A 27,754-nucleotide genomic window follows, 5' to 3' on the forward strand; every position below is an offset into this window, starting at 1 on the left:
AGAGAGTATGTGTATCATGTGTGATTTGCAAATACCATTCAACTGCCAACAAAATCATAAACACACATTATGACAAGTAATCTTTGAGGGGATTTACATTAAAATAGCTTCCAAGTGACACTTGTATCTTTGTAATACAGAATAATTAATTTTTACATTGATTTCTTAAAGTAAAAATAATTATCACCTTTAGTACAGTAAGTCCTTGTTTAACGTTGCCCCGTTAAAGTTGTTTCGTTATAACGTCGCTACTCTTTAGATACCAATAATTCGGTTAACGTCCCGACGACTCAATATAACATCGTTTTTGCCTTGTCACTCTCTCTCGTCTTGCCGCGCCACGCTCTATAAGCTTGGCGCGTTACCTCTCACTCGCACAACGTCACAAAGCGTACCCAAGTGACGCCAGTCTTTGTTAGGCTTCCACAACGTATCTTACGTGTTCAAGTGTTTTTGCTCATAATCCTGTACTCTAACCATTCGAAATGGCTTCCAAGTGCCCATGAAGTGCTACTGATGCTAGTGTTGTGAAGAAGCAATGTAAGACCATTAGCCTTGCTACGAAAATGGAGGTTTTAACCCGTTTTGGAAAAGGGGAATGTAAGGTGGACATTGCTGGACTAACCCCCACAACAGCGCGTGCTGGCCGGACCAATACGGACAAGATTAAGGCTAGTGCTGGAAGTGGTAGTTCTCCGAGTGCAACAAAGACAAGTCGTACTCTAAGTTCCGTAATGGAAAAGATGGAAAAGATGCTGGCTGTGTGGATGGAGGACCAGAATCAATGCAATGCCCTTGTGAGCCTTATGGTTATCCAGCACAAAGCAAAGTCCTTGTTTGACGACTTAAAGGCAGAAGAGGGTGAAGGATCAACGGAAGAGAACTTTACGGCCAGCCAAGGATGGTTTGCACCATTATAACTTCCATAATATTAAGATGACTGGTGAAGCTGCCAGTTCAGATACTGTTGCTGTCGATATATTCATGCCTGAATTAAAAAAAACATTATCGAGGAAGGTGGCTACTCATCGAAGTAAGTCTTTAATGTGGATGAGACTGGTCTCTTTTGGAAGAGGATGCCTGAGAGGATCTATGTCTAAAAGGAGGAGAAAAGAGCACCAGGTTTTAAAGCGGCAAAAGACCACTTGATGCTGCTGTTTGGCGCGAACGCTGCCGGTGACCTCAAGCTGAATCCTATGCTAATTTCTCATGCTGCCAACCCATGGGCCCCGAAAAGTTACTTTAAGGATCACATTCCTGTCATTTACAAGGCAAATAAGAAGGCATGGATAACCAGCGCCATTTTTAGCCAGTGGTTAACCGTGTACGTCATCCCTGCAATGAAGGAATAGTGTGCCAAGAAGAACCTTGACTTCAAAATTCTTCTAGTCGTTGACAATGTTTCAGCTCATCCTTCCAATATCGACGACTTACATGACAGTGTTCTTGTTGTCTTCCTGCCTCCCAAAACGACAGCACTGATGCAGCCTATGGACCTAGGCGTCATCGCATTCAAGGCGTATTATTTATGGCGTACCATGGATCAACTGCTGAAGGCTACTGACAGAAAATAAACCTATGATCCAAGAATATTGGCGGGGCTTCAACATTCTTCATGCAATTGACAACATGGGCAAGGCATGGGAAGAATTTTAAGAAATAGGGATATCCTCAGCTTGGCTAGCGGGGCAGGCTTTCATGAGCTGGAATCGAAGGATATTGAGGACGTCCTGGCATCCCATACAGAAGAGCTCATCAATGAGGATTTGCAACAACTAACAGAACACAGTCCCGTTGAAGACGAAAACGACGAAGAAATAACACAATGAACGCTACTACCAAGAGGATGGCAGAAGCGTTCAACATGATTCAGCAAGGTAAGCAAATCTTCATTGATGACAACCCCAAACAGAGAACATAGCTCAAAGATTCAGCGCAACATTGATGACAGTCCTGCTTGTTACTGAGATCTACAAGAAAAAGAAGAGGAGGAGCATTAAGCAGTCAACGCTGGATTCTTTTTTCCGTCGCCAGAAGACAGTAGCAGCAGCATCGTCTTCACAACAGCCTGCAAGTGAGGAGGAGCAAACAGCAGCCGAGGAACCCCAGTCAGAGCAGGAGGTGGTGGCAACCGCCGGGTCTCAGTGACTCACCACCCTCCTCTGCTCCCCCCTTCTTCTTCCTCCGCTCCCTCCCTCCCTCCTCTTCCTCCGCTCCCGAAAAGGCTTAAATAATACATAAAAATCTAAAATTGGTGTCTCTTTCTTATCAGCACCACAAAACTCTTACTTTCAAGCTTGCCAGCCATTTTAAAGTGAATTACAAACGAAAATTTTGTCAGTACCTTGTACACAGCGCAATCACTAGTGTCGGGACTCGAAAATATGTAATTTGACAATATTTTGGAACGACTGAAGCGGTCGTATGTCCGGGTGGTCATAAGTCGAGGAGTAGCTGTATATATATATTGTTATTAAAGTTAATTACAGTAATCATTCTTCTTTCCTTAAAATCTTACTGTATTTATATATTTATTCCTTTATCACTTAACCCAGATCTAATTTCCATGCAAATTAAGTACATTATACCTATTGAACGCAGGTAAACGAGATAAGAAGTGTTACCTGTTGTCACTAGTATGATGCAACACAGGTAAACCAAATAGAATTCCTGGGGCTGTATTATGGAAGGGGAACATCACAGTTGAATACATCTGTTATGAGAGAAGAACCTGTTTTGTAATTGATTCTGGCAGCCTTTAACTATGATAGGAGAAATCTTGGAGGGGAGGGAGGGAGGAGGCTTGTTGTGGAAAGAGACTATTTGAGAATAGTGTTGTAAGAGAAAACAAGCACGTTATTATATATCGAAAGAGAAGGTTCTGTATATTAGAAAATATTGAAATGCTCTATGTCCAATTACCTTAACCCCTTTACTATGGGGATACCACTTTTGATATTTTATTTGGCTAATCCCCATACGATTTTATTCAGCTCTGTGGTGACCCCATACACAAGGGATTAATGACCAAATAATTACCGCAAAAGGGCCAGTATAGTAGCAGAGTTAACTATTCACTAATACGTGTATCTCGTCAAACACATTACCACAGCTCGTGCAAGTTTTTTATTACAACTTCCCATACACCTTTCACCACAGCTGTTAAGTATATAGTGATGATCATAATAGAAGTAGACTGAGGTTTTATTCTCAAGTTGACACCATTTTCAAATGATTTCTGTAAAAAAAAAAACACTTATAAATATCCTGTGTTTGTGTTCTAATATTCAACTGATACAGATACTTGCGTGTGTGTGTGACTATGACAGTGTGAGAGTGTGTGTGTGTGTGTGACTATGACAGTGTGTGTGTGTGTGACTATGACAGAACTAACTAAAGGTGGCAGGTGAATGTTTGAATACCCATACAAGTGAGAAACCAACTGCATCACTGTATAACCCAACACTTGCATAAATGTCGATAAAATATTTACCTTGATTTATTATAGTACAGTACAGTAATTTGGATCATAACTAGTATAGGTTTTTCACAACACTACTCCTCTTGCACCAAGGTATAAGGCCTAATAGAGATGAAAGAGTCTGAATTTATTATTAATGTTTAGTATCAACAGTTAAGTAAGATGTGGAGGGTAGGGCACATCGATCAGTAACCTTTTTGTGTTGAGATGGGCAGTAGTTTATTGGGGTGTGTGCAGGAGGTTATAGGTGGGTGAGCAGTAGTTTATTGGGGTGTGTGTAGGAGGTTATAGGTGGGTGAGCAGTGGTTTATTGGGGTGTGTGTAGGAGGTGATAGGTGGGTGAGCAGTGGTTTATTGGGGTGTGTAGGAGGTGATAGGTGGGTGAGCAGTGGTTTATTGGGGAGTGTGTAGGAGGTGATAGGTGGGTGAGCAGTGGTTTATTGGGGTGTGTGTAGGAGGTTATAGGTGGGTGAGCAGTGGTTTATTGGGGAGTGTGTAGGAGGTGATAGGTGGGTGAGCAGTGGTTTATTGGGGTGTGTGTAGGAGGTGATATAAGGCAGAGAATAACCATAAGTGTGTAATATGGTGACCTGGATACACTGGTGGTCAAGGCCTCAGGGAGTGAAGCAACAGAGGCAGACAAGTTAAGAATTAATGATGCGTTTATGGTCTGTTAAAACACGCCAGCAAGTACTTGAGAATACATCTAGTCGTTCATTTTCTTGAGACAAACTTTATATACACGGGAGAGATAAAACTCTTCTTGGGCCTAAAGTTAAAATTACTGGTAGATAACCAAGGTCAGTAATGGTGACCTACTTTTGACACGGTGTTCTAATATTCATAAAAAATTCCTGTACAAGTGATGTTTCAGGACTGTGTGATCAGGAACGTCATATCATGTGAACAGGTGGACGGACGGACGGAGGGACAAAGTTATTTCAATTTCATAGTTGTAGTAGGGAACAAAGATGTACATTATATTTTGAACTTTCATAGACACTTAGCTGTCAGTCATAACTAATCATCAAAGGATTCTTGTCTTATATTCAAAGGACCAACTACAAAATATTTTACATTATAAAAATTAAGACAGTTAACCCCGAGGCTTCGGATCACTTCATGTGACGTGAGTCTGTAGAGCTTTGGGTCACGTCATATGATGTTACGATCTTTCCCGGACCTATTTGAATAAAAAGGGCGGTCCTGGCTAGATATGTTCCAAGTATGTATTTATCTTTCACTTACTCACACATGAGAGCCTCTCAGCTTTTGTGATGTAGGAATGTTGCCCTTGTACTCGACTCAGTTCATGTGTTTCTGACCCCCAAAACATGAGTCTAGTATTGTGATCACTAACTGGAGTAGTAGTAATGATTGTTAACTGTGTAAATAGTAATAACATAGTAGTACTTGCCAACAGACATGACTGACTGCCCAAGCAGCTGACGAGCTAATCAGTGGTGAAGAGGATAAAAGAAAAAGTAAACAAGTGTCCTGTACCTCATACTACCTACAAATTAGTGATGTTTACCTCGTTACTACTGCGTCACCCACACGCCACTTCACCAACATTCTCGACTATTCCTAGGGGCCAACCTGTGGTAAGGACATGTAGGGGGGTATACCAACCATAGCCTGAAGCCCAGAGGTTAAATTCTTTCAATCATCTCCTCAGAGTAGCAAGGCCTCCCCACAAGGTCTGGCCGACCGCTTCAATCAACCGAGTGACACAAATTAAAACAAAGGTTAACAATTACTACAGTTTAATTCTTAGTGCTTTTTTTATTCAGTAATGAGGACTTTTACTTTCTAGTAATATAAAAATAATGAGGATTTGTTTGTTTATTTGCATAGGTACCATAAACAAACTTAGGGCCACTTGTCAAACACCTACAAGTGAATGTATACTTAGTCAAGCAGGTCCATTTCTTTACACAGGTACAGTACAACAGCCATATCTCATCAACCCCACAAACCTAAAACCTAATTAATTTAAAGGACCATCATCTGATAGCATTATAATATCTTATCACTTTTGACAAAAAATAATGCAAACCTCTAAAACAACGGAACTTGAAATAATTGTCCTATATAATCCTCCATCAATGTACAGTACTGTATACATTTGTCACTATAAAACCCCTCTTGTTGAATCAAAGCTACACACACACACGTGCACACACACACGTTCATTTACATAACAATGGTACAGTAGCTAAAACAACTATCTGTGCATACTTTGTGGAAAACAATATGAGACCATGGACGATAAATATGGGTATATGAGGGCTGTCACTAGTCACACGTAAAATTTCGGAGCATTTCGACCCCCACCTGCACAGATAGTTGTTTTAGCTGCTGTACCTATTCCTTTTCTAACTCAGTTCACTTTTACCTATGATCACATATATGCAAGTTACTTTCTCCAGCAGAAGAAGAAGAGAAAGATGTAGAATAAGAAGATGAATAAGAAGAAAAGTGTTTCCAAACAAAACCTTTGGCTCTTCTTTCTTCCTCCTAGAGAGAGAGAGAGAGAGAGAGAGAGAGAGAGAGAGAAACCTGAGTCACCACACTACACTTGTCCTCTGCTCTACCAACTAACTTTACCTTATACCCACATTACCCTGAACACCCTTACCACTATATTATGGGAGTCCTTATACTGTATTCTTCACTCTCAATCTGTTCTGCCACCAAGAGCACACACTGGGCATAATCTAACATTTCCTGGTGTGTCTTAAGCATAATAACTCGGTCTTTCCTGAATGAATGTTTGGAGATGGTGTGTCTTTTCATGTGTTTATGCTAGCCTAACAGGTGCAGTGGATGAGTCAATACAGAACACGTCAACTGATGAAACTGTTCAAGACCTGTGACTAGTTTCTAAATGGGACATCCTCATATGAAGCAGTTGCAGTGTGGGTTCCTTAATTCTCCACCTGGGGAAGTGTAAGGTGGTAGAGAGCACTGCCGGGCACAATGCCGTATTGTGCATCAAAGGCTAAATCGTCAGTGTGCAATATCCACACCGCCCCTAGTCCGCCAAAGAACCAGACAAACAGATATACAGTAAACCTGGATAACACACAGGTACAGTATTGCTCTCTTAAGCTTTACCAGACACTGACTCCCTCAACACACCTCAGTATCAGCGGGTGAAAAAAACATTAGTTCATAAGATGTCATGTACTGTATTCAAATGTTGATATTATTCTCTGTGAATGGTTTCTTCTCTGCCCTGGTCAACACTCCCATCATCCTTCTCGTTAGTCTTTTAATGGTGCTTACTGTATAGTGCACAACAGGTAAGTGAGAGAGAACAGGTAAGTGAGAGAGAACAACAGATAAATGAGAGAAAGACAAAAAACATGACAGATAAAGAAGAATTCAGCCAAGAGGTCAATAAAGTACGTACAAAAAAAAAAGTAAAATAAAATACACCGGGTTTCAGAACATAATTACCAAATTTTATACCTTTGTACATGGATCAAAAAACATACATAAAACACTTTAAAAACCTTAACATACAAACAAAACCATGTACAGGCAACTACCACAGCCTCTCCCATGAACCATAAGCTCATGAGATTCAGACTCGTGAATCCGAAACATTTATGGGATAGAATAATGTACTATCAGTCGACTGCTTTGTTTGGTTTCGCGAGTTCTGAATCTTGAGTTTAGTGGTTCGAGAGGAGGGAGGGGGAGAGGCGAACATGGAACTTTAGTAGTTGACTGTACATGTACTCTGGTTAGGCGCAATATCTGGAATACTTTATTCTGAGATGATACTTTAAAATTTGGTCAAAAAGTGTCATGACTCACCCCACCACCAACCACCCTGCCTACACCATCACATACAGACAGGAAGGATTATAATCATCATTGCTAATCATTACTAAAATACTGTACTGCATAGGAGGACACTTTCATAATATATACACAATGCTCCTTGTTTTACCTGCAAAAAAAACTCTCTTCCGCACCCCTAAATCACTGCACCCCCGGCCTGCTCACACTAAGGGCTACACACTGTAAACCTGGCCTGCTCACACTAAGGGCTACACACTGCACTCCTGGCCAGCTCACACTGCACTCCTGGCCAGCTCACACTGCACCCCTGGCCAGCTCACACTAAGGGCTAAACACTACACCCCCGGCCAGCTCACACTAAGGGCTACACAGTGTAACCCCGCCCTGCTCACTTATACCAAAGGAGTCCCATTGCGCCTGCAGCTTGTTCTCATCAACCACTGGTCACTAATGCAACAGATAACTCTTTCTTGGTGACTTATAACATTGGTGAGAAAAACAATCACCTTATTCCCTTACTTGGAAAACTTTTATAATCTGTCTGGATCTAGATAATCAAACTGACAATTACGGCAAAGATAGATTCTGTGAATGAATCAGTCAAAGGCTAAAGCTAATAAATGCAAAGGCTTATTGAAGATGGTAAGCTGCCCATTTAAAATAATGTATCAACAGTGTGTCCCTAATGTACAGTTCACAAATAAACTAATTTTTAACATAAAGGACATCATCTGACTGGGCACTACAGTACACAAACTAAATCGAACGTTATGATATCTCCTTTACCATCTAATTAATGTCAAAGTATATAAAAATAAACAGTACATTTACAGTAACTCAACCAAACCTTTAAAAAGTTATTACTTACATAGTTTCTTTACAAATATCAAAGTTTGAATAATAGAGTAAGTTAAATCCTTCACTACGGAGACGCTACTTCTAATATTGTATGTGGTTGACGCCGGACAATTTTATTCGGCTCGGAGGTGAACCCGTACGTAAGGGGTAAGTGATCTCCTCTGGGTGATCTCCAACAGTCCATTAGAAAACAAAAGAAACAAGTGAAAATAAACAACACTCTTAATGTGAGTTTACCTTCACAGGAAACTTGAATGTAAGCTGTAATATCAAAAAGAACAAACCTTAACTCTTCTAAAAAAAATAATAATAATCCATACCTATGCACCGTCTTTTCCAGGGATCCACATTAACACAATCAATAGGATTCTTTTGAAGACCTAGCGAAAAAAAGACCAGTGGTAGAGACCATTATAGTCGTGCAAGGATAAAAGACGTACGGTACGGTATAATGGTACAGATACCCGAGGAACCTGTTGTTTTCTTTAATGTCGGTTCCGCGTTAGGAATTCTACACTCGCCAACACTCACGGTTACCCAAGGCTTGTGAATGAAAGCTAAAGTATACTGGCTCCTTGTATCTGGGCTGGACTGGACTTGTTTGACCATTGTAGTGATATATGTGTATAATGTATATCCTTGTGTGTATGTGTGTCACTGTAATATATGAGTATCCTTGTAGGTATATCAGTTGGGTTACATATAAAGGCCTCCTGAATTGTTTTAAGAAGACCGCCATTACCAAGCCTAAAAAATTTTTGATCTAAAGGCCATGCACAGGTCAACGTCTGCTCAAATGTAGTCCACCTTCCTGAGAGTAAACCTAAAAGAATATTATCACCATCTTATCAAAACTGAATAGTAAAAAAGAAATTTGAGTCAGGTTTCAGAGATTCACTGCTACAGACAACCCAATCTCCCCAACCAAGAGGATGATACTAGATACAGTTCTGTCATAAATTACATTACCTCACATGAAAACATTTATCAAACTTCAATACAGAGAAGAGAATTATATATCACTTCCCTCTGTAGAGATTCTCACACAGGTATAGATGGTCATGCTAGTTCAGGTGTTTTATTATCTAAGAGGAACAAGGTTGCATTATATGGTATACAGCTACCACAGCCAACACAATATACCGAGTCCATGTCTTAACCTCACTGAAGAAATATCCTTTAATTTGCATGGAATATTTAGATCATAAACTAAAAAAATATGTACGTCTTTACTTTGCGATCGACATAATATAGACACGTTTAAAAAGAGAAAGTATTAGAATTATCGCATTTTTTCACTTTAAGAAATATTGTCACACACTTTGACGGTATTCAGGAAAAATATGGTTTACTCCTCGCCAAAATCACTGACTTCCTTTACTGTAAGAGAAAGACTCAAAGGTTGAGTAACAAAAAGATGTATTTAGTAATAATATCCTGATGACTCTTGACCTCCCGCCTTAACTCCTACAGTCACTTTGTGGAGGAAAATCAACTAAAAGTAAAAGAAAGAAAGAATTACATTTCAAAATGCAAAAAGCTTAATCTCTAAATCAAACTGACTCATTATGAGATTGTTTAAAGTGCGGTCTACAGGTGAGTGTGTGTCTCAGAGTGAGACCAACGCGGTGCACTGTAATATCACCAAACTTTAAATAAGTTAATGATGTAAAAATGAATACAATGTACTTACAATGCATATGATGAATGGCAAAATGTTATGCCTCTGCTCAATTCCTTTGAAAATGCTATGTACAATGTGAGTTCTTACACCCATGTAGTAGGTAAGATGATTTTTTTTGTATTGTACTTGGTTAATCTCATCATGATACATGAAGGACTTCACATGGCACCAAGGGCAGCTTCAACCCTAGAATGGGAGATCTTTTGACACATACAGTAAATTGGTTCCCATCCGTTTCACAAACAAAAACTGACTCGAATAAGTCAAGATGTGTCAAAAATCATGACTGCCTTAAGGCGTGTTCTCACTCTCCACTAATGTCAACAAGGATATGCTGAATTCATTATACTTCTCAAGGACGACCTTCACATCCTCAGAACCTTTGAGCAGCATCAGCAGTTTTTTGTCATCACAGGCATCCACACGCAGTAACATCTGAAATGATAGAAATATTAAAATTACAAAAAGTGGTTTATTAATTCAATTTTTTACCACTGACATGGATGTCATCATCGGTGGACATTAGCTGTAGGGACAGCGGCCATTATATGTGAAAATTATCTGTAAGAATGGCAGCAATCATCAGTAAGATCGGCGGCTATCATATTTGAAAGTTAGCTGTGGGGATGGCGGCCATCATCAGTGAAAGTTTCATGTTCCTTGTGTTCCATTGTTGGGGCAGCAGTAGGGACCATAGTCCTTACTGCTTACTAATCATAGTAGGTTAAAGACAAAAGTTATCAAATATTTTATTTAAAATCAGAATTAGTAAAGAGTTTCATATGAGCCCAGTCAATACATCCAGCTTAGCTGTAGAAAATCTAAATGTACAGGAGTTCAACAACCCTCAGAAAATAAGCTGGAGGTTGGAGGAAAAATGAAGGGTGATAGTTATTTGATAAAGTCAACATAACTCATGGTCAAGCAAAGGGACAAAAGCACCTACCCTTAGTAATAGAATTCTTGATGACATTATGATTAATGTCATTTTATCAGGGAAGTGTCTCAAGTGTCAAACTCACTGGTGACCAACTTCTGCTGTGTCAGAGAGGTCACACATTACTCCCTAAGTTATACAGTGCACAAGGTGTGAAGAATTAATCTGAGCACAGTTGTATAGAACATCTAACAGCTTTTCTTGATGGGTAAGACATAAAACTGAACACTGGACAACATGAAACTTTTCTTTGAGGACGTCCAAAGTCTTACCTTCAGCACATGGATATTGTGACGTTGATGCCAAGATTGCCGTTATCTGCAAACAGCTGGGCAATGGAGGTGTCAAACACGAGACAGTCAGAGTTCATGATAGCTGATTGGACGCCCTCATGTATTGAACGTGGAGTGGCTTCCCATGTCAATCTTCGCCGAGGACCATTCAACTCCAATCTGAAAATGAAGAACGGTAAATTAAAGCAAAATCTTCTATTTATATACAGGTAATCTTAAAAAAGCATTACAGTGCGTGTCAAAGATTGGACTCTACAGCCATGGTAAGTCTCACTGATAAACCAGAAAAGGAAGCCATCATCGGACTCCATGGACTACCATAAGCCTAAGTATATCTGTGTGTGTGTGTGTAATGGTCAGCATTCTCGCCTCGCAAGCGAGCGGACCCGAGTTCAATCCCCGGGCAGGATGAAACTATGGGCAAGTTTCTATACGCCATTTGCCTCTGTCTATCCAGCAGTAATTGGGAACCTGGATGTTAATCGATTTGCGGATCGTGTTCCGGGGTAATGGTCAGCCAGTGCAGTTGGCGAGTTGTCCTGTTTTCTCGGACTATTCCTTGACACAGGGTCATGCAACTCATTAACTTAGGGTGTGGTTGCTGTGATGGCCACAGCTTCTAAACCTTAAACAAATTCACGCTTAGGTGGTCCTATGGCCGGCCATCCTCATTACATGAGGGGCAACAATTATATTATTATTATTACATATTGAACATAATAATATAACAACTTACCTATATGCAAAGTTTTCAGCTTGTTTTCTTGAGCCTATGAGTTGTACAATAGCAAAAAACTGTTGGTGGCCGTCATATTTTTCCTGCTTCTCTAACACCAGCATAAAATGGTGTCCAAAGCAGCTCTGCATCATGACCCAGTCTACTGCCCCAGGTAAGTTGATGTCCGTTGCCAGGAACACTATGTCCTCACCTGCAACACACACACAATAACAGGAGCTGACACACCACAGGAAGGCGTCGGAGGTCCGAGTAATGACACCAAAATTAGACTGTTCGGCCAGCACACACATCACACATTATCATTGACTGTGCTTTACCCTATATTATTTTTCTCTCTCTCATTCTTATAAGTTTCTTTATATTTCTTAGCTGGAAATATTTTGATATAAGAAGCTGTTAAGTGAGACATATTCTATTAATATCCTCATTTTCCCTCTACACCTCTGCTTCATTTAACAGCACACACTGTAACACACTCCCTCCTCCCCCCACTTTCATACTTTTATTCTGTTAATGAATAATATCCAACTAACACACAGCTATTACAAAAGAACACAAACAAACTAACAAAAACATAATAAATCGTACAGAAAATTGATCAAGTCATGTTGGTGTTCTCGAGCCTACTACCCCCCCCCCCCAACCCCTTACTTCCCATCGAATCAGAGGTTTCTACAGCGTCATAGGAGCACTGACTGTATGACACTGGCTTCCATGCACACATTAGGGGAAGTCCACTGAGCACTGAGTCTGTAGTACATGAGGTGGCAGCAGTCTTATATAGCTCTCATTTCCTCAGGCATGAACCAAAAGCCCCTATGATGAGAGACAAAAGCTGCATCCTATTGGTCATCTCAATCCTTACAATCATGACAGCAGCCACAAGTAAACAAAGACTTATAATCTAGTGCGTCCCCAAGTTTGGCACAGTTACCCAAGTCTTTAAAGAGCTTCAATAAATGCCAAGTAACCAATGAATTACAGTGCTGTACCTCACATCATTTACTCCCAAACTCACATAGTTCTTCTTCAATCCCCAAAAGGATGTGTTCCATAATACAGTATAAGTAAAGCTCATAGGTTTTCATACTCCTAAACATACAAAATTTCTTAATATTAGTCATTAATTACAGAAGACAGTAGAAAAAAATTATGTCCACTGCCAAAATGTGATGTGGTCGTTATGTCTCTTAATTCTTCATATTGGAGGAATAAATATGCACTGTTGATGATGACAAAAATGAGACATCAATGAATCTAGATGATGATAAACTAAAAGAGACCAAGACACACCCTCACCTTGCAGTGTGGTAATACTTTTGTGGACGCTCATAAGGTGAGGCATGACCTGCTCTAGAGATCCTTGCCATTTACAAGAAGCACCGGGGCACGGACACAAGTACGGACGGAACTCGCAGGTGTCTTCATGTTCCGTCTTGTCTGTGTGGAGGAGGGTCGCAGAACACCCAGAGGAGGAGTATTTGCAAGGGAACATTACCGTGGTTGCAACTTTCTCCATTGCTAAGTTTCTTATGTTTCCTGAAAGAAATAATATCAACTTTCATCATCTTCATCGTCGTCAATGTTTTGGGGGATTATTTTCCGCGCTTGTGTGGGTTAGCGGCGATTACCCGATGGCAGCTCTCCGCACTGCAAGGTCTCTTGCAGCCTCTCCCGGCAGTAACCTCTACCCGTGTTATTCTTGGACTACCTCTGGCTATCCTCCCCTCCACATTTTTACTCATCTTAGTAAAACTTTAAATTTAAATTGTATCCTTAAAGGGGAAATACTTTTTTAAACTACATTATCAGCCATATCCTACTTTGCCGATGGATGACGAGGGATAAGAGCAAAGTACACCTCGATCAAATAATTTCAAGCACAAGTTGGCAGCAGAACATCTCATAAATTCACAATAATATCACAGACAAGGCAATAGACATAAACTGAAAGGTTGGGTGGCCTTAGAAACAATATATTGCTCCCTAGTTTGTGTAAAATTGAGGCAGGGATGGTTAGTGCACTTCCTGTACCACACCTTTCACCTTAGCACCACAGTTGTACCTGTTCCACACCTGTCAGCTTATTACCACAGTTGTACCTGTCCCACACCTTTCACCGTATTACCACAGCTGTACCTGTTCCACACCTGTCAGGTTATTACCACAGTTACTGCAAGTATTCTCAGGTGAATCATCCATCCCAGAACAAGATTTATCACCATTCAGTTTCATCAGTCCCCAACATGAGCCTTATGACGCCGACACAAACACAAATATTAACTAAAAGTAAACATCTAAATGAAGAGAATCATATCGTTTTGGTAATACAATTGAAACTACAGGTACAGAATTATTATCATAGTTACATCAGTAGATTGACTGTACCCATGATATATAATGAGACGGGATAAGACCACAATGTAAAGAACAATGCACCAAAACTGACTAGAACACCTTTCATTATTCTTGCATCACAGCAAATAATAATTCTGTAATAAAAATTCAATATCCTCACCTAAAGGCCCCCGGCATGTTGGACAGCATGTGAGCTTTGGGCGACAGTTGGCACAAACTAAATGTCCACTCTGGCACTGAAGGATCGGAGGCAACACATAATCAAAGCATACCGGGCACTCAAACAAGCTGGCTAGTTCTGTGTTGCCCCCAGGAGGAGCACCCGAGGGAGGTGACTGGGGGTGCACCGCCCTCCCACTTTTACTCGCAAATGCACTCATTGCCACAAGCTCAGTCTCTGGAAAAAAGAGGAAAAAGGGAATTAAATTTTTAAAAATCAGTGCACATAATTTATAGTACAGTACATATACACACAAGAGGTCCTGGGGTAAGGCCACACTTTCTATATAACAATAATAGGAGACTTATTATTGGGCAAGAGTTTAAAGTCTTAGCCAACGAACAATGCGTCGGGTGCGTCGGGAGCAGAGATTGGAATTTTCAGTACGAGAAATGGATGAACGGGTGGAGGAGTTGTGCCGACACTGTGATAGAGATTATTTTACGTCAATTGCCCGAGTTTCATCAGAAAAATGGTGAGGCAATTTATTTTTTTTAGAAATCACGATGAATTACCGAACAACATTATTTGTCCAAAGTGTAATAATCAGTGTACACCGCGTGAAAAGCAACACATTTTTTTTTTTACGGGGAATAGCCAAACCGGGCACAGGTCATCGACCCACAACGGGGCCTAGGGGCGAAACAATGAGAATAGAAAGAAATTAAAAAAAAAAAAAAGATTATATTAATCTACACCGCGAAGATGCCGGAAACCAGCTTTTTGAAGCGAGACAGATGTATGAGTACGGAAACACAGTTTGGCTGTGTGAGGAAGGAAGGATGTACCATAAAGGGTTATTCTAGCGTGACCGACAGCCAGAGCAACAGTAAGAAACGGAGAGGTGCAACCCTAGTTAGGTCAGGTTCTATTAGGTTCTATACATCGTTGTTTCCATAGTGTTTAACATCATATTAATGTGTAGGAAAAATAATTCAACCAATTCCTTCTGGTGGTCACCCTCTTCACCAGACCAAACCACTAACCAATAAATCCTCCACCTGAATCTCTCAAACAATCTGAAAATACAAGATATATTAAAATACGAGCCATATATATGTATAGGTTAATAAGAGTTAAATACTTTAGTTAAAATATGAAAAATGATAAGTCGTAAAATATAAAGGGAGTCTTCTTCAATGCCATTATTTACCCCTAACTCACTCTTCTCCCTGGTTTTAACATTGAAATTCATTGTAAAATAGTCTTATAGGTGTGACAGAGGTGAGATGAGATGAAATATGTGGTGTATTACCTCATTAGTGTGTTTGTTTTGGTAGCTGGATGAGGATGAGTCACCAAGGGTCGGCCATCACACAATAAACCATGTTGAAAAATGATCCACGAACACGTCTATTAATCTATATATTAATAAAGAATACAAAATTTACTAAATTTAATTAAGAATAATTATAAATACTTAAGAATTATTATTTATTATATATTTCAGTTATAATAATGGTTTTAAACTAAAATAATTGGTAAGTTATGTTGTTCGTGTTATATATTGGAACATTATATGTCTTGCGGTCGGCCATCACACAATAAACGATGTTAAAAAATAGTTTACGAACGCATCTATTAATCTATATATTAATGAAGAATACAATATTTACTAAATTTAATTAAAAATAATTATAAATACTTAAGAATTATTATTTATTATATATTTCAGTTATAATAATGGTTTTAAACTAAAATAATTGGTAAGTTATGTTGTTCGTGTTATTTATTGGAACATTATGTGTCTTGTGGTCGGCCATCACCCTTCCCTCCATTGATCACCACCAAGCCATTTAACCCGCCATATTTAAATACCCTATACACTATTCTATCAACAAACTCACTTTTACCTACAATTGCTAATAATCAGATTACTTAAATGAAAATATTAATGACAATTGTATATTTATATGCAAGAGATTAATTATTTTATTGTGTTTTTACTGAAATATAAAGAAAAATATCTGAACACTGCTTAAGTTAACAAGAAAAAAATGAATAATTTAAGCTTGTATTTATAATTTGAGTCTATATAAGACCCAGGGAGAAACGTATATAACATACCGGCAATTACTTCCTAACGTAGCATCACCAAACCTAACTTCCCTAGATGGCAATTTAAATCATTAAAGCATCTTAATAAAAATAAATAAAATGCTTTGAATGTGTAAAAAACTGACTTTCAGAAAATGTATTTTAGTACAGGCAGTCCTGGGTTATGTTCCTGAAGCCTAGCTGGTTTAAGGTAACTACTCAGGTGAGTGTCCTTACTTGGAGCTGGCGGACGCTCGCCCCACAAGGGGTCACAGCTCAAGATTGAAGAAGCCGCAAGTCCAGAAAACTGTGAGGGCAAACTTTTTCGGAGTGAGAGTTGTGAACTCTTGGAACAATCTACCAGAGAGTGTTGTGACGGCACCGAGTGTGAGCTCTTTCAAGACCAGACTTGACCAACACTGGAGCAGGTTCAGGTACATTCAGGAGCCGGTGCATGCCCAGTACTTGCCAACAGTGTGTGACAGAGACGTGACCGGTCGCCCAAGAGGCTAACGAGCCGATCAGTGGCGAAGAAGATAAAAGTAAGGTCAGACAAGGAGTAAGACAAGGATGTGTGCTCTCTATAGCACTGTGTATTGTTTAGTGAGAAGCTTTGATGAAAGAAGGTATAATATGTAGTGAAGGAATTGAAGTGAATAGTAAAGCAACATCAAATATTCGATATGCAGGTGATACAGCCCTTAGTACAGGCCTTAGTGGAGAAACACTAAACAAACTGGTAAACAGATTAAAGGAAAAGGGGTGGAGTTAATGCTTTAAAGACTGAAGTAATGGTGAATTGTACATCAGATATTCTACAATGTCCTTTCTGAATATTTGATAATGAAGCCACATCCAGCATGCTAGCTAATTCTATGGCTTCTCGCAATAGGCCCCAGCAATTCATTTAGTGGTCGACTCCATGCGTCACCTACACTGGCCTCTGCACCACCTCCTCACACACCACTCAGTTCTCTTGTTGATGTATTTACGTTGCTGTCCTTAAAACTTTAGTTGCATTTTGATATATTACTTCGTGTTTATTTCCAGGATACCATTTATATTCTACCTCCTGATTGTTTCCCAGTGCGTGTTCGTGTGTGTTTGTACCTCCAACGTTGCCACATAACATACTCTAGGTTGGGAGTGATGGCACCGAAGATTTCTGTATGTTTGGTGAGAATAGTATAGTTATAGCTAGTCGGTATTCGTTTTCTATGCTAAGAATCTCAAGGGGAAACTTAAATATAAAGCTGACTGATCAACTTGACCCAATATTATTTTGAATTGAAACAGGATTTTGGATTAGGATTAGGGATAATTTAATCTACATCCAATGAATTAAAGTCCGTAGTGACACACACACACACACACACAAGAAGAGTGTGTACAGCTTGGTCCACGGACAGAGAGACGCACGGAAGGGTAACATACACACACACGTACTGACGAAACACGAACGATTGGACTGAAAGACAAGTACACACAAGTAAGGACAGACACACATACATGGAGGCGAAGACAACATACGCGCACAAAAACACAAAAACACGAACGCATTGGAAGAAAGTCACAGAAAAGGGCGTAAACACGAACGTACTGACGGACTAATACAAGCAAGGACTAACAAATATCCTACCACCATTTAACCTTAAGAGTACGATGACTTAATCCCCTGAATTCGATGACTTAACCCTTTGAGTACGATGATTTAACCCTCTGAGTACAAAATCATCATACTCAAGGGAATACATCATCATTTTAAAACAGTTAAATCATTGTACTCAAAGGGTTAAGTCACAGTACTCAAAGGCTTGAATCATTGTACTCAAAGGCTTAAATCACTTACTGTAGTAGTGTGTTGCAATATGATGTGTTGCTATGGTGTTGTGTTGTAGTGTGGTGTTGTGGTGTGGTGTTGTGGTGTGGTGTGGTGTTGTGGTGTGGTGTTGTGGTGTTGTAGTGTTGTGCTGTACTGTGCTGTTGTGGTGTGCTGTTGTGGTGTGTTGTAGTGTGGTGTTGTGGTGTTGTAGTGTGGTGCTGTACTGTGCTGTTGTGGTGTGCTGTTGTGGTGGTGTGTTGTGTTGTAGTGTGGTGTTGTGGTGTTGTAGTGTGGTGGTGTGGTGTTGTGGTGCTGCAATATGGTAGTGTGGTGGTGGTGTTGTGGTGTTGTAGTATAGTGGTGGTGGTGGTATTGTGGTGTTGTAGTATAGTGGTGGTGGTGTTATTGTGGTGTGATGGATAGTGAATTACTGTGGATTTCAATCGATTTCGTGATTGTGACAATGAGTGTGTGATTGTAGCACTGAATACGTTTAGTTGAAACAGTGAGTGTGTGTGTGACTTCTGAGTTAAGTGCGTGGTTGTGGCGTCGAGAGCGTGATTGTGACATTGAATACGACGAGGTTAAGGCAGTGCGCGCGAGATGTGGCACAAGCGGCAACTTTGGGCATAGTGTGTGGGCGTGTGAGTGGGGGGAGCAAACGGGTGACTCTGGGTTGAGGCAGACCAGGCAGTCAGTATTGGCCTGATGTTGGTGGTGGCGGGCTGGAAGGAGGGAGGACAGCTGGAGTCCGTGTTTACAAGTTGGTGAGAGGCGGACCGTCCCAAGCCCGTAGTCATAATACACCTCGATACTGTCTGTGTGTCTATGCGCTCCTGGTGATGCCCTCCTACGAACATTTGATGCACGTCCATGATTCTATGCCTTTCTTATTGCGAATAAAGTTGAAAAGTTATTTACTGATTTAGGGATGGAAATATATGATACTCCAGTGGTTATGCAATGTTTTGGTGATAAAATGAAAATTGAACGGCATTGAGAAAGGGTTTGATATGGCTCTCCAGTCACTATTATGGATTACTGAGTTTTTCTCGTAAAATTTTCAAGGGACATTGTGTGCCCAGAATTTCAGTGAGTCACCCCCCCCCCCTCCCTCTTTCAAACGTGGAGAGGTGTGAGGAAGGTTAGGGACAAGGCATAACACGGTCTAGTTTAAGGAATAGTGTTGAAGTGTTGTTCATGATGATGCCTGAAGATCTTCCTGGTAGCTCCGGCACGAGCTTCACCCTCTCGCCTGGCCAGTGGAGCGCCGCCCCCGACACTGGCATTGTGAAGCTGACTGAAGGGGCGCTGGCTAGGCTTATCAACACCGACCCTATTGACAAGTGGTACCTTCTGGACCCCGAACCCATAGCCAGGTACGTACCCCAGTGTGTGTGTGTGTGTGTGTGTGTGTGTAGAATACAGCCTCCGTCTACCCAACAGTAATTGGGAACCTGGAAGTTAACCGATTTGCGGATCATGTTCCTGGGTAATGATTAACCAGTGCAGTTGGCGAGTTGTCCGGTCTTCTTGAATCCTTCCTTGACACTAGGTTATACGCCTCGTTAACTCAGGGTGTGGTTACTGTATTGACGACAGCTTCTTCACCTTAAACAAACTCACGCTTTAGATGGTTCTAGGGCCGACCATCCTTGAACATAAGGGACATAAAACCCGCCATGTTTCACTATAAAACGTTGCTATGTATCAACAACAAAACAATATCGCATCAGATGAGAGAAAAACAAAAGATAACGTAATGTAAACACACCCTGTGTCAACGCGGTGAACAAGGCCACAGCAACAGTGACACGACAGTCCTGGTGTTTTCTGAGAGAACGATTGTGAAAAACTGCTATTGAAACCCTCGAAAGCCCCAAAGATGAAACCTAACTATTGTAAACACCAAGAAGTATCAGGAAATTAAGGAATGTTTTCATTATAACGTGATTTCATAAAGTTTCAATTATATTTCCAAGATTCACTTATACTCGTAAAAGGTTTAATTATATTTAGTGAAGGATTCAAATGATTTGTGGTTTCTAAATAAATTGAGGTGTGTTTTCTAGACGCAATGATCTACGATTTCTAAAATATAATCTTTCGTTTTCTTAATCAAATCTAAGTTTACGTTTTCTAATTCAAATAAGAAGGGTTCTAAATTGAATGGTAAGTTCTTTAAGAATCTATTACGTTTCTTTCGATATAAAATATTTTCTAAATTTACCAGAACTTTTCTAAATAAAGTTGACATGCTTGCTTAATCGTAGGAGAGGTTTTATAAATATAATGGAAGGTTTCTAAATAAACAGCGGGGTTTCTAAATAAAAAGCGGGGTTTCTAAATATAATCGGAGGTATTCTAAATGTAATGGTAAGTTTCTAAAAGTAATGGTAAGTTTCTAAAAGTAATGGTAAGTTTCTTTGTTGGACTCGTTAAGTAGCTTGTAGATAAAATGTTCTTATTGTTTGCAAACTCTGAGTTGGTGAAGGTATTAAGGGCCTCCATTAACACAACACCCAGGCGATCAGCGCGAGGCAACAGTGGAGGATGGTGGGAGACGGACACCTTACCTTACCTTACCTTACCTTACCTTACCTTACCTTACCTTACCTCCACACACGTTTATACTTCACCAGCCATCAAACCAGCAGCGAGAGAGAGAGAGAGAGAGAGAGAGAGAGAGAGAGAGAGACCCCTTGAGAACCTTGGTCACTGTCTCGTGTGTGTGTGTGTGTGTGTGTGTAGCTCCAGCGAGGTCTATAGTGTGTTCAGGGGGACGTGATTCATAGTTTAGATTTTGTGCTGATATTGTTGAGAGTTTTGTCGAGGCCGTGGTTTATGATGATGGAGGAGGAGGAGGAGGAGGAGGAAGAGGAAAGGTGGAAGAAGAAGAAGAATAAGAGGAGTGTGTGTGTGTGTGTGTGTGTGTGTGTGTGTGTGTGTTTACAAGGCCACAGGTCCGCCCCAGTACAAAGGTTAACCTGGAAAAAGTCAAGATACCTGACCTAAGGTGCGAGATAAAGCTCTAGTTTACTGATGAGAGAAGACAGTAGTTGTGGTCGTGTTGCTGTGATAAAACTTCACTTGAGAGCCTTGAGGGACTGTCTACTGTATCCTCTTACTTAGACACAGGAAACCGGGCCAACTCTTCTCGTCTCGGTGAAGTATATACGACAGCAATAATTCATCTCTATATTATACTTTATAAAACGTCTATGTACCTTTGTCTCCTCAGTGGTTAGGTTAGGGTAGGGTAGGGTAGGGTAGGGTAGGGTAGGGTAGGGTAGGGTAGGGTAGGGTAGGGTAGGGTAGGTTAGGTTAGGTTAGGGTAGGGTAGGTTAGGTTAGGGTAGGTTAGGGTAGGGTAGGTAGGGGTTAGGTTAGGGTAGGTTAGGTTAGGTTAGGGTAGGTTAGGGTAGGGTAGGGTAGGGTAGGGTAGGTTAGGTTAGGGTAGGTTAAGTTAGGTACAATGTGTGTTAGCGAGTATATCACACTTTAACGGTACAGGAGTGTTTTCTGGTAGTGTTCCAGTGTTGTGAGTTGACGCACACACATATTACCATAACCTGTTGAACCGGTTAATGGGAGACACAGAGACATGTTTGAGACTAGATACTTGCCTGGGTCTCTCTGTGAGATAAATACAAGGGTCCTGAATGTCTGTCAGGGGTCCTGAATGTCTCTCAAGGGTCCTGGATGTCTCTCAAGGGTCCTGATTGTCTCTCAAGGGTCCTGGATGTCTCTCAAAGGGCCTGGATGTCTCTCAAGGGACCTGGATGTCTCTCAAGGGGCCTAGATGTCTCTCAAGGGCCCTGGATGTCTCTCAAGGGCCCTAGATGTCTCTCAAGGGTCCTGAATGTCTCTCAGGGGGCCTGGATGTCTCTCAGGGGTCAGGAATGTCTCTCACCACTATCTCAAGCAGAACAAGGCCAGGCTGACTTGGGACACACCTCATGTTAAAATCCCTTATCTTATTGCGTTCGTGATGCTGATGTGCACCTACTACGGACAGTACATGTAGGTAAGGAAATAATGATGTGTACATGTTTATTGATACACACACACACCTGGGGTACATAACTACACCTTACACACACACACACACACACACACACACACACACACACATCACAGTAAAACAAAATACAGAATTAAATGCAGTAAATCACATGAGTGTTATTATCATGATATAAATACGAGAGTTAATGAACTAAAGTTGAGGGTAGGTTAGGTTAGGTTAAGTTAGGTTAGGTTACCTTACCTTACGTTAGGTTAGGTTAGGTGTGTGTGTTAAGTGAGTCAGAACGAAGACTTTTAAGTAATGTTAAATGTATACAGTGTAGGCGGTCGCGGGCGTGGGCGAACCTGAATAGTGGACGGTGGGCGGCCCTCGTGTAGAGAGAGAGAGAGAGAGAGAGAGAGAGAGAGAGAGAGAGAGAGAGGAGAGAGAGAGGCACGGTAAGTATAAAAGAAGGAACTGTTGGCGGGCGTACTCTGGTAGTGTGGGCGGGTAGGATGATGGTGGTGGTGATGATGCAGGATGGTGATGATGGTGGTGGTGGTGATGGTGATAGATGGTGATGGTGGTGGTGATGGTGGTGGTGATGATGGTGGTGATGGTGGTGGTGATGGTGGTGATGATGGTGATGATGGTGATGATGGTGGTGGTGATGATGGTGGTGGTGATGATGGTGGTGATGTTGGTGATGATGTTGGGCTTCTTTTTCTTCTTCTTCTTCTTCTTCTTCTTCTTCTTATTGCTACTTTTGTTGTTATTGTTGTCTTCCACCTCCACTACCCTCCTCCTCCTCCTCTACCATTCAACAACAACAACAACAACAACAACAACCCCCCCCCTTTACTTCAGCAACTCTCCCATAACACACACACACACACACACACACACACACACACACTGGATATGAGATGAATTACTATGATAATTACTGAAATAACATTAATGAAGCCTTTACTTTACCTTTCCCTAGGAGAGGTCAGAGGTCAAAGGTCAGAGAGCGAGAGAGAGAGAGAGAGAGGGGTTAGGTTAGGTTAAGTACCGTATACCAGCCCACGGCCTCTACTACTGACGAGGTATTTCCTGCTGCCGTGGTTATAGGTAGGTGTAGGTGGGTGGTTAGTCATATATGGTGATGTACCGTGAGGTGTTGGTCAGGTATATGGTGATGTATAGTGAGGTGTTGGTCAGGTATATGGTGATGTATAGTGAGGTCATCTGTGTGACCGAGGGAGACACCATACCACACCACACCACAGTACTACAGTGTCAACCTTAGGTAGAACAGGTTAAGTGAAGGTGTCTTAAATAAACGAGAGGTGTGTGTGTGTGTGTGTGTGTGTGTGTGTGTGTGTGTGTGTGTGTGTCTCAGGGGCAGGGAGGTGGGGGGTAGTCAAAGAGGGTGGGCGGAGGTCCTACACCGCCTTCAGGAGAGATGCGTCGTGTGAGCACCTGTGTAACCCTTACTGATGGTTAATGTGTGGCTTAACCTAACCTAACCTTGTGAGGTCTAGTGGGGGCAGGTGGGGGCTGGTGAGAGTAGGCAAGGACAGGTAAGGGCAGGTAAGGGCAGGTAGGGGCAGGTAAGGGCAGGTAGGGGCAGGTAAGGGCTGTGTGAAAGTGCAGTAAATATGTAAGCCAACAGTGACAAGTTGTTATCAGTCAGTAGTCCCACAGGTCAAATGATACACACGTGACCTCTCTTGACCCCTCCAGTCAGCCCAGATCAGAATAGAGACAGGTTGTTTATGTTCAATTCTGGGTTATATACGTGTTGTGAGTACCTGTATAACTCATGAACAGGTGTTATAGAAAACCCACATATAGTTATGATAATCACAACACCTGCGTCATTATTTACATCAAAAATAATACAAACTTATAACTTTTTTCGTGTTAAGTTCAGGTGTTGTAGTTTAAGTGATGATGGTGAGGTTGTAGCCACACAGGTGAGGTTGTAGCCACACAGGTGAGGTTGTAGCCACACAGGTGAGGTTGTAGCCCACACAGGTGAGGTTGTAGCCACACAGGTGAGTAAGCCAGCCCACATTAGGTGAGGTTGTAGCCCACAGGTGAGGTTGTAGCCACACAGGTGAGGCTTGCAGCCCACACAGGTGAGGTTGTAGCCACAGGTGAGGTTAGCCACACAGGTGAGGCTTGGGTAGCCCACACAGGTGAGGTTGTAGCCACACAGGTGAGGTTGTAGCCACACAGGTGAGGTTGTAGCCACACAGGTGAGGTTGTTGGTAACTCTTATTCCTACGGAGAGAGGGAGGTGGTGTGGTGGTGTGGTGAAGAGAGAGAAAGAGACGTGACTTCACTCTCACTTCACCCTCACTTCACTCTCACTTCACCCTCACTTCACCCTCACTTCACTCTCACTTCACCCTCACTTCACTCTCACTTCACCCTCACTTTACTCTCACTTCACTCTCACTTCAGATCAAGAGGGGCTTATGTATACAGGTAGGCGGTCAGGTGAAGGCCAGATTAAAAAGACTAATTAAAAAGAGATCAATTAATGGAGGTAAGAATCACAAACAAGTATTAGTGGCACTTATTAGAGCACACACCACACGCACACACACACACCACACGCACACACACACACCACACACACACACAGTAAGACCTTGAGCCAAGTTTAGACCACTCCCAGCTGGGTCCTCCCCCAGCAGGCTGTTCATGACCCGCCTCTTCAGTTCGTTGTCTCCACCTACAGTATAAACACAACTCCTTTCACTTACCTTTCATTAGTGGTTTTGACTCCTGTGTGATGTAACCTTGCTGAGGGGGGGGGGGTGTGGTGGTGGTAGTGGTAGTGGTAGTAGTGGTAGTGTTGGTGGTAGTGGTAGTGTTAGTGGTGCCTAAAACATTTATAAACTTTAGGAATATATTTATCTATTTACATTCTAGTTATTATTTCCTCAAAGACCGAGTGATAATGTCTCTAAATATACTTTGCTTGTATATTTTTCTATTATGGAGAAAGTATTTTACATAACACTGATTTATGGCCCCATAGAGACGCCATAAACGTCTTCTGTACATACACACCCACACACTCTCTCTCTCTCTCTCTCTCTCACACACAGAAGCTCTCCCTAAAATATAGTATCATCTTTTCACCTCTCACAAAAGGCCATTAAGCTCAGCGCCGTTCAATAAAAAAGGGATTCTGGCTTGTTGTTAAATATCTGTTACATAAACGAGAATGGTTGTTGGTGGTCCATAAACGAGGTGGTTCTGAACATTCGCTACCTGGGTCAACTAAGCCCCCTTTCTTACCAGCCTACCCTCCCTCACCCCTCTCTCACAACTAGGACCTCCCTCACCCCTACCTCTAGCTAGGACACTCCCTCACCCCTACCTCACACCTCCCTCACAACTAGGACCTCCCCTCACCCCTACCTCACAACTAGGACACTCCCCTCACCCCTACTGCCTCCCTTACAACTAGGACACTCCCTCACCCCTACCTCACACCTCCCTTACAACTAGGACACTCCTCACCCCCACCTCCCCACTTCCCTACAGGACACTCCCCTCACCCCTACCTCCACCCCTCCCCATACACTCCTCACTCCCTCACCCCCACCTCCCCCCTCCCCTCACAACCAGGACACTCCCCTCACCCTCCACCTCCCCTTACAACTAGGACCTCCTCACCCCTACCTCCACCTCCCTCTGTAGGACACTCCCTCACCCCTACCTCCACCCTCCACACCTCCCCTCACAACCAGGACACTCCCTCACCTACCTCCACACACCTCCCCTTACAACTAAGACACTCCCTCACCCCTACCTCACCTCCCTCACAACCAGGATACTCCCTCACCCCTACCTCCACACCTCTCCCCTTAGCTAAGACCTCCCTCACCCCCTACCTCCACACACCTCCCCTTACAACTAAGACCTCCCTCCACCCCTACCTCCCACACCTACCTCACAACTAGGACACTCCCTCACCCCTACCTCCCACCTCCCTTACAACTAGGATACTCCCTCACCCCCCTCCCCACCTCCCTCTGCTAGGACACTCCCCTCACCCCTACCTCACCTCCCCTTACAACTAGACACTCCCTCACCCCTACCTCACACCTCCCTTACAACTAGAATACTCCCCTCACCCCTACCTCACACCTCCCCTCCCCACCTCACCTCCCTCACCCTACCTCCACACCTCCCTTACAACTAGGACACTCCCTCCCCTACCTCCACACCTCCCTCACACCTCCCACACAACCTCCCTGCCCCTACCTCCACACCTCCCTTACAACTAGGACACTCCCTCACCCCTACCCTGCACCTACCTCCCCACAACTAGGACACTCCCTCACCCCTACACCTCCCACCACTCCCTTACACCCCTACCTCACTCCCTCACCCCTACCTCACACCTCCCTTACAACTAGGATACTCCCTCACCCCCTCACCCCACCCTCTACCTCCCACCCAGGCCCTCACCCCTCCCTCACCCAGCCCTCCCACAACCAGGTAAGACAGAGTTTGGGTCATTTCGTGGTGTTTATGAGGTCCCTGCTGCTGTAGTAACTGTGGTAGGCGTAAGGGTCTCTCTCTTAGACCACACCACACCACCACACCACAACACAACACAACACCACACCACACCACCATACCACCACCACCACACCACCACACAACACCACACCACACCACCCACACCACACCACACCACACCACACACACCACACCCACACCTACTTTCACTATAATATGTTGTACTGCTGGAGGGAAGGTCCCCATACAGACAGACGCTGTGGTGGGTCTGGGTGAGAGTGTGTATTGTTCTGTATGTCTGAAAGAAGGAAGTAAGGAAGGAGGAAGACTAAGAAGGAAGGAAGGAAGACTGGGATGGAGGAAGGAAGGATGGCCTAAGGAAGGGATGGATGGAAAGAGGAAGGAAGGAAGGAACGAAGACTGGGATGGAGGAAGGAAGGATGGCCTAAGGAAGGGATGGATGGAAAGAGGAAGGAAGGAAGGAAGGAAGGAAGGGTGGGTGGGTGGGTGGGTGGGTGGCCTCGTCTACCTGTTGTTGTTGTGCCCAGACCTGAGCTTCACCTGGCCAGGGTGAAGGTCTCATTAACCCTGTGTCACCTGGTGGTCACTGAGGCGTACTAGATGCTGTGGGTGGCGCTTACCTGAGAGAGAGAGAGAGAGAGAGGCAGACAGACAGACACAGATACTGAGAGATATGAAAAGAGACAGACAGACAGACAGATAGACAGATAGACAAAAATAGAGAACGATGAAGAAAGAGAGAGAGAGAGAGAGAGAGAGAGGTTGTCCTCGCCTCTCACTCAGGGCGGGGCATGGGTGAGGACCTCGGCAAGGTTCTTCCTCTTCACTCGACCATCCCTCCCCTCCCTCACTTCCCCTCCCTCCCCTCCCCTACCCTCCCTCCTCCCTTGCCTCCCCCCCTCCCTACCCCCCCCTCCCCCTACACCCTCCACCAACACACAATCTGC

General features: G+C 42.6%; 2 protein-coding genes across 3 annotated transcripts in view; one reads left to right on the forward strand and one right to left on the reverse strand.

Moving 5' to 3' along the window:
- Window positions 1–5,246: 5,246 nt before the first annotated feature.
- LOC121875453 (E3 ubiquitin-protein ligase Siah1-like) lies at window positions 5,247–15,712 on the reverse strand. 2 transcript variants are annotated; one of them, XR_006090603.1, is made up of 7 exons: window positions 15,642–15,712; window positions 14,327–14,563; window positions 13,108–13,347; window positions 11,806–11,998; window positions 11,049–11,228; window positions 9,849–10,274; window positions 5,247–9,650 (listed from the first exon to the last, which is right to left on the reverse strand). XR_006090603.1 is itself a non-coding variant. In XM_042380013.1 (6 exons), exons 2-5 carry the CDS (start codon window positions 14,544–14,546, stop codon window positions 11,051–11,053), a joined length of 831 nt encoding a protein of 276 aa, XP_042235947.1. In that variant the 5' UTR covers window positions 14,547–14,563; window positions 15,642–15,712; the 3' UTR covers window positions 5,247–10,274; window positions 11,049–11,050. The 2 variants fall into 2 exon arrangements, 1 of the variants encoding a protein (XP_042235947.1); XM_042380013.1 differs by having other exon boundaries at window positions 5,247–10,274.
- Window positions 15,713–18,960: 3,248 nt separating this feature from the next.
- The window catches only part of LOC121875447 (serine/arginine repetitive matrix protein 5-like), a 73,603-nt gene continuing 64,809 nt past the window's right edge, over window positions 18,961–27,754 (forward strand). Inside the window, exon 1 of the mRNA XM_042380005.1 lies at window positions 18,961–19,624. Within this exon, the coding sequence (XP_042235939.1) occupies window positions 19,446–19,624 (179 nt within the window). The 5' untranslated portion in view covers window positions 18,961–19,445. The remainder of the gene's footprint in view (window positions 19,625–27,754) is intronic.

The sequence above is a fragment of the Homarus americanus genome, unplaced genomic scaffold (assembly GCF_018991925.1).
Source record: "Homarus americanus isolate GMGI-L3 unplaced genomic scaffold, GMGI_Hamer_2.0 scaffold20322, whole genome shotgun sequence".
NCBI lineage: Eukaryota > Metazoa > Arthropoda > Malacostraca > Decapoda > Nephropidae > Homarus > Homarus americanus.

What these genes read in the sequence shown, in the direction of transcription:
- LOC121875453 (XM_042380013.1), bottom strand. Translation starts at nt 14,546, where the DNA reads ATGAGTGCATTTGCGAGTAAAAGTGGGAGGGCGGTGCACCCCCAGTCA. An exon ending in AAGTATTACCACACTGCAAG is followed by an intron (nt 11,999 to 13,107) that starts GTGAGGGTGTGT and finishes TGTGTGTTGCAG; the next exon opens with GTGAGGACATAGTGTTCCTG. An exon ending in GCTGAAAACTTTGCATATAG is followed by an intron (nt 11,229 to 11,805) that starts GTAAGTTGTTAT and finishes CTTCATTTTCAG; the next exon opens with ATTGGAGTTGAATGGTCCTC.